This window comes from Polypterus senegalus, chromosome 1 (genome assembly GCF_016835505.1).
Source record: "Polypterus senegalus isolate Bchr_013 chromosome 1, ASM1683550v1, whole genome shotgun sequence".
NCBI lineage: Eukaryota > Metazoa > Chordata > Cladistia > Polypteriformes > Polypteridae > Polypterus > Polypterus senegalus.
The window spans coordinates 2,429,401-2,448,713 of record NC_053154.1 but is presented as its reverse complement, the minus strand read 5'-3'; the positions used below and the strand labels follow the sequence as shown (position 1 = coordinate 2,448,713).

The following is a 19,313-nucleotide window of genomic DNA, read 5'->3' as shown; positions in this document are numbered from 1 at the left end:
ATTGTCATAAGATCAAAACGAACACACAGCGCTCTTTTAGAGTACTTGTCTGATTGAAACCATTTGATAAGTGCGCTTCCTCGGCTAGCTCGACTTCCCTACTGGCTCGAATGAGTTCTGTGTACCGCCAGATGTCAGTATTTTCAGATTTTTTTCTCGGCAATCAGGAATAACCTACAGTACCTTCAAGGGTCTTCATCCGCCTGTCACTACTGGAAGGGACACCAGTGTGTAGCAAAGACAAATAAGCCGCAGCCGCCTATTCCGAGCCGACAGCCAGTCAGAACCAACCAACTGCGAGACGATATCCGTTACGTCACGGCCCGACTCTTCTGACGAAAAATGGCGCGCGGCATGTCGGGATTTGTAGTCTTTCTGCGAGCGTCTACAGCGTCACCCTTTAGATCGAAAGCACAGTGCCAATCGGAACTACAACGTACAATATGCTGATCAAGATAATAAAAACAAGAACAAAACGAGATTCGCCTGCGCCTGTGTATTGATTACCTTTGATGACATTACTCGTAGTGGATACGCGCCGCGACCGGCCCTCTCTCGCTCTATTTAAATCGCTTCGGTGGGCTGCGAGTGGATGCCATTGCTTCGTAATACGTTTCCGTTTCTGAAGGGAAGGGATGGCAATGCGCATGTGCAGCTCTGGCTTTCCTGACTCGCCGGTTTCCGCCATTTTCTACCTTTTACCAGAGAAAGAAATCTTCCCGGGCCAGTTTGCGGAGTCCCAAAATACGGCGGGTTTACACGACGATAACTCGCACATCTACCCGACCATGGACGACGACAGCAATCCGAAGACCCTGTAAGTAGGAAAGCGCGAGTTCCTTTCGCGTGCCCGTGAGACGCGTTTTGTAACCGCCGTCACTTGCGCACCTCGACTTGTGGAAGGGTGGCTGCCGGCCGACTGGCAGGTCAAGCGGCAATGCCTAGCAGGCCGTGCCGTTCCTTTGTTCGTCCTTTTTCGTTAGTGGCCATCGAGTTGTGGAGCACGAGGCGGCGCGGGTTCGGATGGTTTTCCGTGCTCGTTGCCGTGGACAGGAGAGCCAACTTTGCGGGAGCTGTCTTGCTCGCTACGTTGTTCTTGTAAAGGTCGGCGGCGTGCGTTTCCGTTTAGCGGGCGGCACACAATGTGAAGCTCGGCGCTGACCGAGCACCCCGATAATAAAAGTGCGTTTAAAGGGCACGGCGACGCCTCGTGGAGCTCGGCTCGGTGCAGGCCTTGTCATAGGGACGTCCGACTTCTCGAAGTTGAGGAGCCTTTCGGTTTTTGTGTTTGTCGTTGCTTGCGCAAGGTGGAGGCTTTTCGTTAGGCCGAGGATTCGCAAACCCAGGGGCGCCTGTAACTGCGTGCTTTGATGGCGCTGCGCAGGTCCGGGGGGGGCCCTCGATATGGGGAGTGCGGGCTCGGCTTGTCCATGTGGGACATTTGAACGAACGCGGGGGTCGCTCGAAATATCTAAATTCAGTGATAGTCCGGGTTGCTCATGGAAAACTTTAGCGTGCCAACATCCGCCGAAGACTTCGTGTCGCTTTCGGTTGACTTTTAACGCCGTGCCACGCGTAGAACGAAGACGAATGCCCTGTTCCCTTTCACCGTTTTAAAACGAAGACCTTGCATTTATAAAGCGCTTTACATCGACAGGGGTGAACCACCGAAGAGCCCACTGACTGTGTTGATGATTCTGAATGCTTGTAACTGGGTTTTTTCAGCTTGCTACGTGAGGTAAACCGATGCTTTAGTTTAGTTTAGTAAGTCTCCTTCACTCTTCTCTTATTTTTCAGCTATGTAGGCAACCTGTCCAGAGATGTAACGGAAGTCCTGATCCTTCAGTTATTCAGCCAGATTGGGCCCTGCAAGAGTTGTAAGATGATCACAGAGGTAAGCAGGCTCCATATTCTCTAGGGTGAAAGTTGAATGCCCATTGCCAACTACTACAGCAAGTTCCACGGTAACCCCCGATTAACGGGAGTCTCCTTAAGGGACAGACATTCCTGTTGGGGAATTGTCAGTAAATCGAGGTTATGGAACTCGCATTCAAATCGAATCACATTTTATTTGTCATATACTGTTAAGAGCACACTGCAAATTTTAGTGAAATTTAGAAAAATATTTTATAAAATGTACACAACAATCATAGTACTGTATATTTAAATTTGTTACATAATGTGTTCTGAAGTGAAGCTTGTTTTTATAAATTTAAAAAAATATGTCTGTTTTTGCTGTTTAATATAGGACCCTGGTTTCCTTCAGCCCCCCCCAAAAAAAGCCTAAACTTGCTGAGTACATTCAATTTTCAAAGCAGGAATATTATCGGATAACCCAGGTCTTGGAATTTCTTTACAAATATTGTTAACTAGTGTAACCTTGTTGCTTTATAAAGGAATAAAAGAAAAAAGTAAAATCTGTGTGTGATTTGGCCATCTGCACCTCATCTCGCCAGTTGTCACTCCCTCTGTGGCCCTGTGTGCAAAGCAAGAAATGGGTGCCAGCCTGTCACAGGGACAACTTCTACACACAGAGCTATGCACAGTTCTGGTCATACTCGCCTGAATGGCCATTTCAAGTTCTTTATGGCTTTGTACATGTGTTGAGGAGAACACTCTGCTAGATCCGTGAAGCAGCCCCAGTAAATTGGTTCTACTTTGCAGTCCTACATGATAGCTACTCCATTTATAAAATGTTCAGTTTGCTCATAACCAACATTTCCTTTGTTAATATTCTGTATTGCTCTGCATTTCAGCCTGCTTCAGCTGTAGCTGCAGCAAAATGACTCCCCTGAAATATGTTTGGAACTGCAGTTGGTTTCAGTAATGGGTGATCAGGAGCATATCCTCTTTTACTCTAAGTAGTCATCCACTGAGAAGTCCAGTAATACTTCACAGGTCTTCCATTTCAGTGTTCACGTACAACCTAAGCGTTAAAGCCATACCTTTTTAAGGTATCATGATTACCACAAAGTTTAATTTTTAAAAAAAGTTTTCAAGTTGGTTTACTTCCTAGATAGGAGCATTTTTGAATCACTTTCTTGAATAGTTGCTCTAAACGGTTTCAAACTGGAGTTTGCTTTCATGCTGATCAGTTTCATTATTTAACTCTACACTCGCACAGTTCTCATGGCAGCTGTGAGCAGACAAACAGGAAATATTTTCTTACCTCAAATCGGAAGGTTGCCAGGTTGAATCTCATAAACACCAGAAGTGACTCTGCTCAGTTGTGCCCTTGAAGGCCCTTTCACCTGCATTTTCTTTGTCCTGGGTGTGACTTTAATCTGCTTCCAGCCCAGCAAGTAGGTCATCAGTCTTGAAGGGAAAACTTTTTTGGGGTTATGGTTGGTAGCAGGATTAGCACCCCAGCCACCATTTATGTATTTAAAAAAAAAACAACAAAAAAAAAAAAACCTTGCACTGTTTCAGATAGGTGTCACCTGCTGCACTCTGGTCCTAATCCTGGTGCATGGTGGGTACGGCAACACGCTGTCAGCACATACTCCCCAGCCTCCTCCTCAAATCATTCAGAGAACTTCTTGTAAAATTTATTTCTAGTTTTCTTTTGGTATACTATGAATGCCTCATAAATATGAAAAGCGTGTTTCCTTAAATCAAAAGCATTGCTGCTTCAAAGTGGACATGCTTGGTAAGTTTTTTTTTTTTATGGCTTTCACATTCAACTATGGAACTGTGCCCTTTAGCCCTATTTTAAGCTGTAAGAACTAAAAAGCTATGTTTATAATTTATATATATAAAAAAACGCTTCACTTTAGAATGCCGTTTTATATGGCAAATTTAATATATAACTTGATTAACAAGTAATAGCTTTGAATTTTGGGGATAGCAAACTTAACCCTAAAACTGAAAAGGGGAGCCCAGTTTTAGACACCCATTAGGGTGTGGTTTTACGGTGACTAATAAAGGATCATGGGTGGCGACACAATGCTTAGTTCTCATGCCTTGAATCTCTTTGAACCAACTTCCAGCTCCTGGCCCAGTACCTACGTTTGTGTGATATCAGCGAGTGCGTTGGTGTCTGTTTGAAATTTTGATCTATGTGCTTTAGCTTACAAAAGATCTGCCTGTTAGGGTGTTTGACTCCTAATTGGATTTGTGAGAGTGAAGTTGTATCCTTTGATATGCTGGTCTTCCCATCACTGTATATGGTCACGTACATAACTCTCCAAGGTAGGCTCTAAGAGGCTGTGTTGTGGATGAAGTATGGCTGAAGGCAAGTTAACCTGTAAGACAAAATATATAATATTCAGTCCAATTTTTAAAGATCACTACAGATATCCTCGTGTTCATTTTTAAATGTACAGCAAAAACAAACAAAAAAAAAATCAGTTAGCAAACACCAGGGAAATGTCCAGGGATCATTTTTATAAAGGTAAAAGCTTGAGATTGTAGAAAGCGGGCAATGTGGCATAGTGGGTAAGGCTTTGGACTTCAGACCTTGAGGTTGTGTTCAAATCCTGCTGCTGACACTGTGACCATGTCCAGGTCACTTTGCCTGCATGTGCTTTAACTAAAGCGCGGTTGGGGGACCGGGACCAAAGAGATGTAACCATTTGTATCTCAGATGTTCCGTCCCCTTGGAGAAAGGCATCTACCAAATCAGAAATAAGATTGTCTGTCTGTATCTAAAAGACCTGTTTTATTAAATGGTGGGGGGGTCTTGCCTGGACCTTTCAAAGTGTTAAGATGTTTTTTTTTTTTTTGCTTATTTAGAGCTGCAGATAATTGCATGGAAAACTTAAGTTTCAAGTTCAGTCTTGGGGAAACCCCTGTGGCTTTTATACCAACCGATTTGATAATTGGTGTGTTCTTACTTTTAATTGATCTTGTTGTTTAGTAAGCTGTCCTCCTGTTTCTCTTACAGTAATATTCTGAAATATTTGTTTCTGACAAAAGCTTGAGCTTCATTTTCCATTTCTTTAAATTGCCATGTTCTGTACAGTTTCATACCATAACTTTATCCAGATGTTGACTACACTGAATTCTAAATGAGAGTAAAGACATCCGTGCCGTGTTCACTCTGCACATAAGACAGTAACACTACTTGTCGCTGTTTTATTAGAAATGTTTGAGTAGACAAGTGAAAATGGTACTGAAGTAGCTGTGCTCCTTTAACAATCATTTTCTCCTTTACCTGCACTCTTCATTGCTAATCTTCAGTATTTTGATACAATTAAACCCTACCGAAAGGGTAAACAAATATGTAAAGCTATAGGGAAGATGCAGTTTTGTTAATTTCTTAAATATCTATCACCAGTTAACTTAATTCGACCCTATTATAAAGTAAGAATGACACAATCTGTGTGGAAGTGTCTGGATTAAAACATGCAGTCATGGGAGTTTCCTAGGAAGTGTTGGAAAAACACATACAGCCACCCTTTAACAGTTCATACAAGAAATGTTTAGGAACATTACATCACTAAAGAAATCGAAAATGAAAGCAAGAAATGGAATGCAGTGTGTCGGACGTTTTTATGTGCTAAGAAAAGTTTTCTTTAGATGTAAATGTTTTTGGGGTTGGATAATGTTGCTGTGGGATGACCTTGCCACATTTTTGTCCGTAAATCTTTCTAACATGCCCAGTTACCTACCCAGCTCTGTTTGTTTCGGCAGTTGGTCCTGGTGGGGTTTAGTTTTATTAGTGTTTAATTTGTGCTCCTCCAGACTTGATTGGAAATGGAATCAAGCAGTGTATTTCCAAGGCCAAACATGTACACCTTCAGACTTTAGACCTTCTAAATAAAACAATCCGAAAGCCAGATGTGAGGTCAGTAGTGCTGGACAGGGTGCTTTTAGCCCAGCCATTCTGCAGTCGGTGCATGTGGCCATTAAATGGGCTATAAATGGACTGGCTTTTTCAGACTAACATTTTATTATTGGTATTTCTGTAAGAGTCTGGGGCATTTTCTGTGTTTTATTTATTGTATAGATAAACCATAAGAATCCTTGTGCCTTAGGAGAGGGAAGGAGAGAGAGAGCGCTCGCAAGCACATTTTGTAAAAATTAAAAAGCCTTTTATCACCTTTGCCACTGTATTTATGCTTTAATGGAGGATTTGGTTGAATGTGTTCTAAAATGTATAAATGTACACAACAATGAAAGCAGACATATTTGCCAGGTACCTGAATGTCTGTATACGTGTTCCTGAGTGGGTACTTCATGTTACCCTTTTGAGTCCAGCCACTGAACATTGGGTCTGTCCTTAACCTGGAGTGCACAAAGCAAGCCATCACTCTGAATGACTCAAGAGTTGTTTTTAACATTGCCAGCATCTCTTCAGGCGTCTCCCTGCTGGTGCTCCTATGCAAGAGGCTCTCGGTAAGCAGAAGGTTAAAAGGAAGCTAGCAGCTTGAATGAGTAATATGCAAATACTGTATTGTTTGAGATGGGGAAATGACAACTGAACAATTCACATAAAAAAAAAAAATCGCACTGCTTAGTACTCCTTTTTAAATAGAAGCTAATGAATTTCAAAGGTTAAGCATTTAGATACAGTTATTATAAAGTTGCATGTCCCCGACTGGGTGACAAACAATTCTTGGTTATCTGCTGGGAAGCGTTCTTTAATTGAACAATCTTATAGCCCTGTGGCCCACAAAAATCCTAACTTGCAAAAAAATTTGTTAATCACGAAAGGAAAGGTTGATCTTCATGCTGGTCAACAGCAGTTGCAGAATAGCTCAGATTGTAGTGTTTCTGACTGACTGCACGTTTTTTTTTTTTTAATTCTTAATGCAAACGTTTTACACAGACAAATGATTGTAAATGCTGAAAAATGTAAAATCATGCCAGAAAATACTGTCTCAAATTGTTCTAAATTACAAAATTCATACCATTTAGTCATCCATCTCTTGTATATTAAGATACGCATTTATCTGATGTTTAGAGTAAAAAAAATATTTTGAACATCCAAGGCAACCTAAAGATGTCTTGTGTCTTTTCAAAATGACTGCACTCCCAAAGTCCTTTAAGAAATCGGAAGCGTCTGTCTCCATTCATTGTGTGTAGTTCATGTCTGACATACCCCTGTGTCAGTCTATAAATTTCAGTGTTTGATACCATGCCAATAATACATATAGTAGTATTCTCTGAGGTAAAATGAGCAATACCTGCACAGTTTGGCGAATAACCAAGTTAAGGGGGGGATCCTGGTTTCTTAATTTGAGATAACAAACCTTCTACTAGGTTCTCCTTTGTCAAAATGTGTGCAAAAATAGTTAAATGTCTTCATCAGCTGCCATGAATACAAATGTGAGTTTTCTTGTGTGTTAAATGTGGAGTCAAATTGACACTTGCATAATAGATTTCTGTTGCCAGATTGTATTTTTTCTGTTTCATTGTGTTTCACGAGTTCAGTGATGCCTCCTTGTTTCTGCTGCTGTATTGCTTCTGAGTGGTTTTACCTTGAAATCCATTTCACCTAGTAGCACCAAGTTGGATCAAAATTGCAACATTCGTAATCAGTGGTGCTGTATGCAGTTTTGTTGGCGAGATAAAATGGATGTCCAAACATTTGTGTAGCTTGCTGCTAAATTTGAGGGGGGGTGAAATTCAAGTCAGAAAATGGAGCAAACCTTCACAAAACTGATGCTGTCCTTTCTCAATGGAGTCTCCACCCTTCTCCATGCACTTGCACCACCTCCCAGGAAGTGCCTGGATTCCAGTAGAAAAATAGTTTTGTCCTTGCAGGCACTCGGGCACCCAAGTTATTGTTGATCAGTTCATGCCAAGGTGCTCTACAGTCACTAGTGCAAGTTACATTGACTCGCTGGAGGCCAATGTGAAGTCTACTGTTCAATCTAAGTGGTGGCGACTGCTGTCTCAAGGAGTCCTCATGGGCTGCAAGGTAATGCCCACCCACTCACAGGCTTGTCTGGTAAAAGGGAAGTTTTGAGGTATTGCCACATCCTTGTTTGGCACTGGGAGGTTGTTGATTCCAGACAGATGACAATGTGAAGAAAGTGGTGCACGAGTGGTAGAGAGGACAAGGCAACCTTATTTATTTATTTTCTCTGCTGGAATTCCAGCACTTCTAGGCAGGTCATTGAGAAATGACATGATCAGTTTTGTGAAGTGTCATTCCACCTCCTAAGAAATTCCATTTTCTTACTCCAAATATGAGGGGTAGTCAAGTGAAAGGGGGCTGGCTGTTTTAACATATCAAAAGATCAATCCTTTGCCCCTAAACTGAAGGCTTATCAGACCCATCCTGTTAGAAAAGCAAAGGATAGGGCAGTTTAGTTTAATCCAGCCCATCTTGCTGTCCATTTGTGTGAATGCTTAATATCAAGCAGATAGGCAGGAGGTGATCAACTTGTCCCTTGATACGGTTCATGTTATGATTCAGGCTTCATGATACCATATTCCCACACCTTATGAAATTTTCATAAAAGAAATGTACTGAAGATTTAGTGTTGCTTAGACATTCATAAATGAAAACACTGCTAAATTTGAAATTGGTACAGAAATACGCAGGTTTTAATGCTAGTTGTGTGTGGTTTTTTTTTTTTCCCCATTTTTAGTAAATTTTTAAATATTAATGGAACACTTTTTCTAAAGTCAAGCAAAATGACACTTTATTGGCTAACTATAAAAAGATTACAATATGCAAGCTTTTGAGGCAACTCGGTGGGGCGGGCCCCTTCAGGCGAGATGACTTCTCACTACATTCATAATGGCTAACACGGTACAACACCTTAGCACTAAAAGTAACAAGACGTCTTTGCATGTTTGTTAGAACATGTAAGAAAATTTCACTGTACTTGTAACCTTGACAAGGACTGTAATCTTAAGTTACTGCAGCGTAACAGCATCCAAATTTTTTAGTTTTCTGAGTTACCATGAAACATTACTTCAGTTTCTCTCTCTGTCTCTGTCTCTGTGTGTGTATCCTGACTGCGCGCTCTCTCTTTCTCTTAGCTTAGCTTAGAGACTGAACTTTTTGTTTATATATCTCGCACACACAGACAGTGATCTGAATACACATTGGACTGACTAAAAAGAAAACCTTGCTTGAAAGTCCCGGCGAGGTGCTATACAAGCGTATAGCTGTTGGTATGAAGGAGCCCCCCAAACCCGCCGTAGTGTTGCTTGACACACTTCTTCTGAACAATTTATTGCCTGAATGTTCTCCGTGTTGGTGGGTCAGAGAGAGGATGTCCAGCATTTTTCATAATGGCGCTCAGTTTTGTTGTAATTCTCCGATTACATTATTGTGCTGTTGGGTTTCTTTCTTGGTGTAGTGGTCCTATTTCTGAGTTGGTATCGGTGAGAGGTGGGTGTGTGTGTGGATGGATGGATAGAGTGAGTTACTCCTCTCCAGTGGCGTTTTGAGTACGTTATGAGAACTGTGTGATTGTGCTTTAGAGTTTGATTTGAAAACCAGCCTTCGGATGCAGTGGTGCATTTGTAAAACAATGTTGGGATTCTCTGTCCTTGTCCAAGGATGCATCTTGCTAAGTTAAATATACGTGTGTGCTAAAATGCACACATGGATTAGTCCCGACAACTTTCAGCTTCACGCCATTTTTACATATGGTGAATAATGGCTGTGCCAAAGTGTGTTCAGTTTATGGTGTGCCTTGCTTCTTGGTTTTTAATCTTTTAAATTCACTGCTTTTTGTTTTTCTTTCAGTCACATTGTAATTTCTTTTGTGGTGACAAGCAACTTCTAAAGTGCAAGTGCATGAAGATGGATAACATTGTAAACGGGGCAGTGCTCAGGTGTAAGTTTTTAAATCTAGGAAGTGCGAAGGGGTTAGTAGAATTGAGGTTTTTAAATTTACACGTGACTTGAGTATATGACCCAAATACTGTTTGTTTGGAGGTGTGGATGTTGGAGTTGCTTTCACCTAATCTAGTTTTAATGTCCAGATTCTTGTACCATTATGAGACTGTTGTCATCCTAGCCAGTATTAACAAGTGTATTTGTTCAAATGTAGGTTTCAATATTTAGGATGGGGATACTACACATAATGTCTTATGATGGGACACCAGCAAGGAGAAGTTGAGCATGCTATTAATTATTCAATCTACATACTTTTTTTTTTTTTAAGTTTAGCATTTAGGTTTCTCAGTTACAAGTGCAATATCAATTGATTGTTTATGCTAGTAAATGTAAAACAATTTTCTGTACCCTTGTTTTCCAGTACTGGGTTATGGGGACTGCAGCCTTGTTTACTCAATGTTGGGTTTGCCAGAAGCTACAGTCCATGCTGACTACAATTCTTAGAAGGCAGGATGTCTTTCTTCTCTGAACGAGACTTCCGTCTGTTTCAAGCCACACTTGCTCACTCCCACAGGGCCAGTTTAGAATTGTCGGTTTTCCTAGGCTGCACTTGTGTGTGAGTGAGAAGAACTGAAATGTCCACAGAAACTCTGCACCTGCCAGCACCGATGCCTAGACTGGTGTCCCTGGAGCTTTAAATGTTTTCTGCTAATGAAGCTTGCTGCTGTTATTCATTGTGAAACTGAAATTTGACAACCTTATTCTGTCAAATTTTGTAAACCTTAAACTAACACATTCCTTACTGTTGAGAGGAAAAATTTCCTCCTTCAGCTATCAGTTAAACAGTTTCATTTTGTGTAGCTTTTGATTTCAGATATTCTTTCCTAATGTAATGAAGTGGAACTCATGTGGTGACTGCTGTGTATCCAAAATAGGTTTGTTTTGGGAATTTAAGTAGAAAAATTCACACTTGTAAAACTGCCATTTTGATTCATGAAAATTATTTCGTTTACTCGAGCGTTTAAAATGAAGCCTCTACTGGGTCAGTTTCACAGCCAAGCTAAAGCAAGCCACAGGTGGATTTAATCAAAATTTATATATATATATATATCTCTCTATATATATCTTAAATGTGAGTCTGAGCTTGATCAATTGACAAACTTCACACACTTCTGGCAGCAGACATGACGGTGGCATCTAATTTCTAAGCCTTACTGAAAAAGGAGCTTGAGGCAGGTGGTTCATTTGGTGAATAGAGTGAAGACATGTGGCCTTGTATTTGTAAGCACTCATTAATGATCCCAGATCTGGAAGAACATGTAGTACATTATTAGAACTTTAGGATGACACAAGCAAAACAACAAAGTGACCTCTTCAATCCTGAAAGCACTGGGCACGAACTCCATTTGGAGAATCGTTCATTTATTTAAAAGTAAAAGGTCTTCATGTACTCATTACTGCTTTTATTGAAAAGTTTGTATTTGCAATTCACTATTGTGCAATAATATACTTTCCTGGCTTCTTTTTCTCAGCAACCCGATAGCAGAAGGGTCAACTCTTCTGTTGGATTTTCTGTTTTGCAGCATACAAGCAATGACCCCTATTGCTTTGTGGAATTCTATGAACACAGAGATGCTGCTGCTGCATTAGCAGCAATGAACGGAAGGAAGATAATGGGAAAGGTGAGTATCTGCTTTGCGTTATTCAAAGTCTTGCCTTTAACACACAGTAGTCCTCTGATGGAACTTGTGGATGAAACAGAAAACCATAACTGGTTTGAATAGCCTAGAAGTTTCAGTTCCAAATTTGTTTAAGAGGGCAGATTATAAATAGCTCTCGTTTTTAGTGTTCCTCTAACAGCCAGGCTCCATAAGCAGTAATTATTCTTCAGAATGTTCCTATAAAATTTCGCAGTGGTCAGTGCCCTGTGAGTTCCAGGCCAACTAAAGCAAAACTGGTAATGTCAAGGTGTCCCTTAGGAGTTTGTGGCTTATTTTGATGATTTGAGAATTTTCATGAGATTCTCATACTTTAATTTTTTTTTTTTTTTTTAGGAAGTCAAAGTAAATTGGGCAACAACTCCAAGCAGTCAGAAGAAAGACACTTCAAGTAAGTTTGTATTGTGTCGAGCTATTACTACCTTGAAGTAAGGTCTGGGCTTTTAAATGAGTTGGCCGATTCAGTTCCTGTGTACCACTTGCTACGAGACCCAGAACAGATCAACATCTTGTTTTCTGTACTTGCTTAGCTACTTGGATGTTCCTCAAAATGGTAACATTTAAAGTCCCTCATTTTGACAGTCACCAGGGTTGGTGTTCAAAGGATTTCATTATTTCTGCTTTATAGAGAACATTGATCTTCCAGTAATTCTTTTCAGACTGACCTAAAATGTGCTTTGAATCTCTTTGAGAGGCTCCAGGTGTTGCTGTTGCAGGCTATTTTCACACTGACATTGGAACTAAATGGATTTAATTATGTTTGCTCTAAAGTATTTTGGTTAGGGCCAGGGGAGAACTTTCTCAATCCTCTTTAGAACGGATGTTCCATTGAGTATTTTAGTGTGAGTGGCTGATGGGGTCTGTAATTGTTTGGAAGTGGAGACATAAGTTGGCACTAGTGTTGAAACCATTAAAGTACTTTTGTTTAAAGAATAAGAGTGTATAAAAGACTATGAAAGTGGAAGACCCGAGTACTGAAATTGCGCTCAAGCATTAGGAGGGTTTGAAAAGGGAGCAAGAAAAAGGTGTATGTTTGAAAATACAGGAGTTTGTAATCTTATATAGTATGTGATGTTCACACTTTAAAAAGATAACCTCACATGAGCACATCAAGCCTTGAGCTGATCAGTGGAATAACAGGTGAAGGCCTAGAAGTATTGGAAATATTTACACTTCTGGCAAAAAGTGCGCAGGTAATAGAGGAACCATCTTGTGTGTGTCAGTGGTGAACTGGTCCAGGCATTAAAGAAGAGTCTGTATATTTAACACTGTAGTTGCTTTTAGCATATATGTCATTTTAAAATGGGTTGCAAATTTCGTAAGCCCATTAAATCAGCAGGTCCTGTAATTTTGGTTTTACCGAAACCTCCTTTCAAGGAGGACCATACATCTGTGAGAGATACCAGCTAGTACAGTTCCTATAGTTCAGCGGTTCTCAACCTGTGGGGCAAAGTAACAGAGGGGGTTACGAAGATGTGAAAAACAAGAATCGAAAATATGAAAAATGCATCTATTGAAACCAAAACAAATTAACTTAAACTACATTCTGATACTAGAAAAATAGAGTTAGATAAATGTCAAAAGTTAAGCAGGTATAATAAAACTTGTAGCGGTGTATCGGCAGCAAAACATAGGAATAAATTTTATTAGGGCTTCAAAAACACGTTAGGGGGCACGATTAAAACTTAAGAAAACTCAGGTTGCAAATACTTAAAGGTTGAGAAATGCTACTGTAGTACAAGGCTGTTAGTGTGGGTTGTGACAAGGCAATGTGCTGGGTAATAGAGATTATCAGGTGAAGGTATTTAAAGCTCTGTCTATAAATTACAAACTCTACGTACAAAGCTGTGCAAGAACAAGGAAGCATTTTCAAGCCGCAGACTTTAAATCTGGCACACAGATACTTCTCGCCATAAGTCAGCTTTCTGTCATAAGTTTCAGTCTTGTCCCTGATGAAGGTGGCTTGTGGATCAGAGTAAGTGACAAAAAAATAGGAACATGAAATCTATCAATGGAGAAGGCATGCCACCTGGGTTATAATTGTGGAGTAATGATTAGTGCGGTTACCTTTTCAACCAAGAAAATGGGGGTTCAATTTTTTTTCTTTACTTGAGCATTTCCATCTTTTCTTTTTGTCAATCCCCAAGATGTAGACTGTGGTGGAATTTTTTTTTTTTTTTACTCCTCCCCTCTTTCCCACTCCCTGTGATTTATGAACAATGCTCAGGTAGCCCGTGGCATTTAAACGATTCCCAATTGGCACTAAGGGGCCTAAAGTGTGCCAAGAAAACATCCCCCCACACCATTACACCACCACCACCAGCCTGCACAGTGGTAACAAGGCATGATGGATCCATGTTCCATTCTGTTTATGCCAAATTCTGACTCTACCATTTGAATGTCTCAACAGAAATCGAGACTCATCAGACCAGGCGACATTTTTCCAGTCTTCAACTGTCCAATTTTGGTGAGCTCGTGCAAATTGTAGCCTCTTTTTCCTATTTGTAGTGAAGATGAGTGGTACCCGGTGGGGTCTTCTGCTGTTGTAGCCCATCCGCCTCAAGGTTGTGCGTGTTGTGGCTTCACAAATGCTTTGCTGCATACCTCGGTTGTAACGAGTGGTTATTTCAGTCAAAGTTGCTCTTCTATCCGCTTGAATCAGTCGGCCCATTCATTCTCCTCTGACCTCTAGCATCAACAAGGCATTTTCGCCCACAGGACTGCCGCATACTAGATGTTTTTCCCTTTTCACACCATTCTTTGTAAACCCTAGAAATGGTTGTGCGTGAAAATCCCAGTAACTGAGCAGATTGTGAAATACTCAGACCGGCCCGTCTGGCACCAACAACCATGCCACGCTCAGAATTGCTTAAATCGCCTTTCTTTTCCATTCTGACATTCAGTTTGGAGTTCAGGAGATTGTCTTGACCAGGACCACACCCCTAAATGCATTGAAACCATGTGATTGGTTGATTAGATAATTGCATTAATGAGAAATTGAACAGGTGTTCCTAATAATCCTTTATAGATATTTAGAGAGACATCTAGATATATAGATAGATTTATTTTTCACTAAGGCAAGACACCCATGGAAAGCCGGGCGTGGATTCACTAAGCCGCCGACAAGTAAGACAGCTATAGCGCACGCAGGAAGGAGCCATGCCGGAGGTGAAACGCCATATGCGGCATGTAAAACTGTTTGCGAGGGGTATCCCATGGGATCCTTAAAACAATCATTTACAACTGAGGTTAAAACACAGTGAAGTAAGCAGTCTTTAAAAACCGAGTTTTCAGTTACGACGCACGACCGCGTGCACCATAGCAAACTGTTTTTTACACGCTACATACAGCTATTCGCATCCGCGACAAACATGCGTCGTCTTAGATGCTCCTGCAGGAACACGGAAAGTCTACGTGAGTCACAGGTGCATCTGGACTGTGCAAAGACGCCAACGACTCAAGTGATGAGTTGGAGGTGGGCACATGAGTGATGGCGGTCCGCCAGTTTTCAGGCACGGACGATTGTGTGTTGGTTCGTTCCGTGCATTGTTACAATGTTGCTTTTCGTGCTGATTTATTCCATTACCGAATTTTTTTTTATATATATATTTTTTTTAAATGTTAATTTTCTCCCTGTGCTGAAAAATCATTAAAAAACCGGCCTGATTATGCGGCGTATGGCATGCCGTGGGTTGGCTAGTTGCATTTAAATGTTATCCTCCAACTTTTTTGGGTAACCATTTTATCTTGTATCAGTACTCTTACTTGATACATGAATTGGGATGAAGTAGAGTGTTGAGATTTTGGCTCTCTTGACAACAAAGAAGCACGTCAATGGAGTGGAACTCAACAGGCTCGTCTCCTTCATATAAAATGTACATTCTATGTTTCTTAATGTTTACATAATATGGCATATTTATTGGAGTAGGCTAGAGTCTCTGATTACTTAGCAGTGTATTTCTTGTCTAATTATGTACTGGACTAGTTTTTTGCCAGCTTTTTCTTGTATGAATACTTCCTTTACACAGCAGCAGGTGTGCCCAAGTCAAAGTAAAAGCAGTAACTCTTCACAACCAAAACCACAAGTATAGGGCCCATGGAATCCATTTTTCTGCGAGTATGTAGTGACAGCGTGTCTATGAACTTGTGGATTTTTTTTGCAAGTATTTGACGGCAGTGTCACAAAGTTTCCATCTAGCTGCATCAGAAAATGACAATGTCCGACACGCCTCCTTTTTACTGTTTGTTCACAGCTTGGATTGCTGCTGTCATAATCGATTTGAGATTCATGGTTCATTTCAACTACATTAGTATTTGTAGGACTTGTGTTGAAGTGACATTAGGCATCTGTCAAGCGTTGTAAGCACACAACCGGTTTCATCTAACTTAACATCCAGCTTTTGAGAGTTGAAACATTCATAAACATCAAAGTGTCCACTAATCGTCACCTGTGAATCTAAGATGTTTAAGAGGCATTGGCGGTTGTCCAAAGGTGTAAAATATTTGGCCATTTCGGTACACTCGAAAGTGACAACTGAACAATTCGGCGGCAGCCATCAACTCGCATGCAGAAGCATAGGTGAAGGGCTTAAGCATTTCACTCTCCTAGTGCTCCTATGTAGTTTATCTCCTGTACCGTCATCAGTCCACGCCTTGAACTTGTCCCAGTCATTCAGTACATAAGACACAATGTTCCTCCGGATATCAAGAGTGAGCCTGATATGGCCGTACAATATGTAACACAGAGAATGGAAAAGACAGACGGGCAGCCTCTCCGGGCATGGAAACCACTCGGTAAGGGACAGTTCTTTGACCGATCTCCTCAATAGACATGTTAATGGGGGTATGGTTGGAACGATAAAGGAAATGGGTACCTGAACAATGTAAAGTAAGTCTAAAATACCTACACAATAACTATAATCATAATAAATGAACAATAAAACCGCGGAGAAGCCATGGATTAAATAAAGGCTGCAGTTATCCGCAAGGAGACATGAATACCATGGCGAAGCAAGGAAGGGAATGAAGAAACCGGAGCAACAGACAGCCTTATATGGGCAGGCAGCCAATTACATGGGAGGCATTGGGATGGGGGACCCAACACCGCCTCACACAGTGACCGAGCTGCAGGCTATGGACGTATACATGTACGTACGTAGGATTCAGTTATGACCATTACACGTAGAATTTCAAAATGAAACCTGCTTGACTTTTGTAAGTAAGCTGTAAGGAATGAGCCTGCCCAATTTCAGCCTTCTACCTACACGGGACGTTGGAGAATTAGTGATGAGTGAGTGAGGGCTTTGCCTTTTTAGTATAGGTATATAAATATAGTTACAGTGAAAATTTTCACCATGCTGTATGAGATTTTTGTCTTGAAGTGTACTTGAGTGAATAATATTACAGTAAGTATAATTCAGTACATCAGAGTGAACCATCCATCCATCCTCTTCCGCTTATCCGAGGTCGGGTCGCGGGGGCAGCAGCTTAAGCAGAGAGGCCCAGACTTCCCTCTCCCCAGCCACTTCTTCCAGCTCTTCTGGGAGAATTCCAAGGCGTTCCCAGGCCAGCCGGGAGACAGTCCCTCCAGCGTGTCCTGGGTCTTCCCCGGGGCCTCCTCCTGGTTGGACGTGCCCGGAACACCTCACCAGGGAGGCGTCCAGGAGGCATCCTGATCAGATGCCCGAGCCACCTCATCTGACTCCTCTCGATGCGGAGGAGCAGCGGCTCTACTCTGAGCCCCTCCCGGATGACTGAGCTTCTCACCCTATCTTTAAGGGAAAGCCCAGACACCCTGCGGAGGAAACTCATTTCAGCCGCTTGTATTCGCGATCTCGTTCTTTCGGTCACTACCCATAGCTCATGACCATAGGTGAGGGTAGGAGCGTAGATCGACTGGTAAATTGAGAGCTTTGCCTTACGGCTCAGCTCCTTTTTCACCATGACAGACCGATGCAGAGCCCGCATCACTGCGGATGCCGCACCGATCCGCCTGTCGATCTCACGCTCCATTCTTCCCTCACTCGTGAACAAGACCCCGAGATACTTGAACTCCTCCACTTGGGGCAGGATCTCTCCCCCAACCCTGAGAGGGCACTCCACCCTTTTCCTGGCTGAGGACCCTGGTCTCGGATTTGGAGGTGCTGATTCTCATCCCAGCCACTTCACACTCAGCTGCGAACCGATCTAGAGAGAGTTGAAGATCACGGCCTGATGAAGCAAACAGGACAACATCTGCAAAAAGCAGTGACCCAATCCTGAGTCCACCAAACCGGACCCCTTCAACACCCTGGCTGCGCCTAGAAATTCTGTCCATAAAAGTTATGAACAGAATCGGTGACAAAGGGCAGCCCTGGCGGAGTCCAACTCTCACTGGAAACGGGCTCGACTTACTGCCGGCAATGCGGACCAAGCTCTGACACCGGTTGTACAGAGACCGAACAGCTCTTATCAGGGGGTCCGGTACCCCATTCTCCCGGAGCACCCCCACAGGATTCCCCGAGGGACAGAGTGAACCCCCCTTTTTTTTTTTTTTAATGTAGTTTGGAAATGTACAATAAGTGTTCTATCATCTGAGTAATGTGTTCATTTTCAGTTTTTGCGAAGTATATTATTCATGGTAATTTAGTGCTTGTACTTTTTTTTTTTTTAAAACTAGGCTTGTTGCATTGGAAAAACTGCTCAAGTATTCGGGGTTCCACTGGGCCTGGCACTCTTATCTGGCAGCAGTATAACTATTGTAGTGGACTCGCTGGGTGGTTCTGTAGTTCCTCTGTTCCTCTATTCACCCTGGCCATAATTTCTTCACCTTTTATGACTTGTTTTTTTTCTCTCCTCCTTTTTTGGCTTTATTAAATATGTTCATCTCTTGGTCATTGTTTAATTTACAGCTGGGTAAATTGAGCAGTCCTATCATGCCAGGAGTATTTGGTGTATAAAACACTATATGGTTTATCTTGAGCTGGAAGGACTAGACAGGCTTATGAGTTTCTGGTTGGCCTTTTAAAGGGCAGTCAGTGTCCAGGTCACATGGCTGGGTTGTCCACTGACTTCAATTGCAGGTCATTGTGCCAGAACCTTCTGGTGTTCTCCGGCCGTGTGGTGGTCTGGCTGGTTTACTGTCCTCATCCCCTTGAAGAATTTTCCTTGCCCCTTTTCACCATGATTTTCCTTTGCTCCTTCTCAAGCTGTAATCCATGACAAATGGTTACAGTAATATGACAAGTATAGTCTGAAATGGTCTATAATGTGTACTTTGGCAAGACGGGCACATGTAGTGTTACATAGCTTTTGTGTCCAGTACATTTGTGTTCATGCAATCAGCTTCAGGTCATTAAATGAGGAATGGCTGATATTCTCCTCCACCATGGGCTGGAAAGGTAACCAGTGTTGGCTATACTCTCGGCACTCCCTTTGCGGAGTGCCAGTAAGGTGTGTTCACTGTAGGTTTGGAACTAACTTTCTGTTTGTGTCTATGAAATTCTAGAATGCCGTATGAGCATTTGCTTTAGGTCAGCAGAACTTTAGCTTTACCTGTTGTTGTGTTCAGCCATCGAGAATGTCCATGGCTTATTTTGTCAAGTAGTGTGAGTAGGCATGTGGGATTTCTTTAGATAGATAGATACTTTATTAATCCCAAGGGGAAATTCACATAATCCAGCAGCAGTATACTGATACAAAGAAACAATATTAAATTAAATAATAAAAATGAAAAGAATTAAAATAAAATTAATGTTCGCATTTACTCCCGGGTGGAATTGAAGAGTCGCATAGTGTGGGGGAGGAACGATCTCCTCTCTACTCTGTTTACCTGTCATATTTATTATTGCAAATTGATTTTTTTAAAT

The 19,313-nt window shown here is 41.7% G+C and overlaps 1 protein-coding gene across 4 annotated transcripts in view; it reads left to right on the top strand.

The window, feature by feature from the left end:
• The first annotated feature begins 399 nt into the window (after positions 1-399).
• The window catches only part of tial1 (TIA1 cytotoxic granule-associated RNA binding protein-like 1), a 37,729-nt gene continuing 18,815 nt past the window's right edge, over positions 400-19,313 (top strand). Inside the window, exons 1-4 of one of the 4 annotated variants that reach the window (XM_039743209.1) lie at positions 400-817; positions 1,798-1,894; positions 11,332-11,430; positions 11,803-11,857. In XM_039743209.1, the coding sequence (XP_039599143.1) occupies positions 636-817; positions 1,798-1,894; positions 11,332-11,430; positions 11,803-11,857 (433 nt within the window). In that variant the 5' untranslated portion in view covers positions 400-635. Of the gene's footprint in view, positions 818-1,797; positions 1,895-11,280; positions 11,431-11,802; positions 11,858-19,313 lie in introns of all 4 variants that reach the window. The other 3 variants (XM_039743174.1, XM_039743272.1, XM_039743249.1) reach the window with 3 other exon arrangements.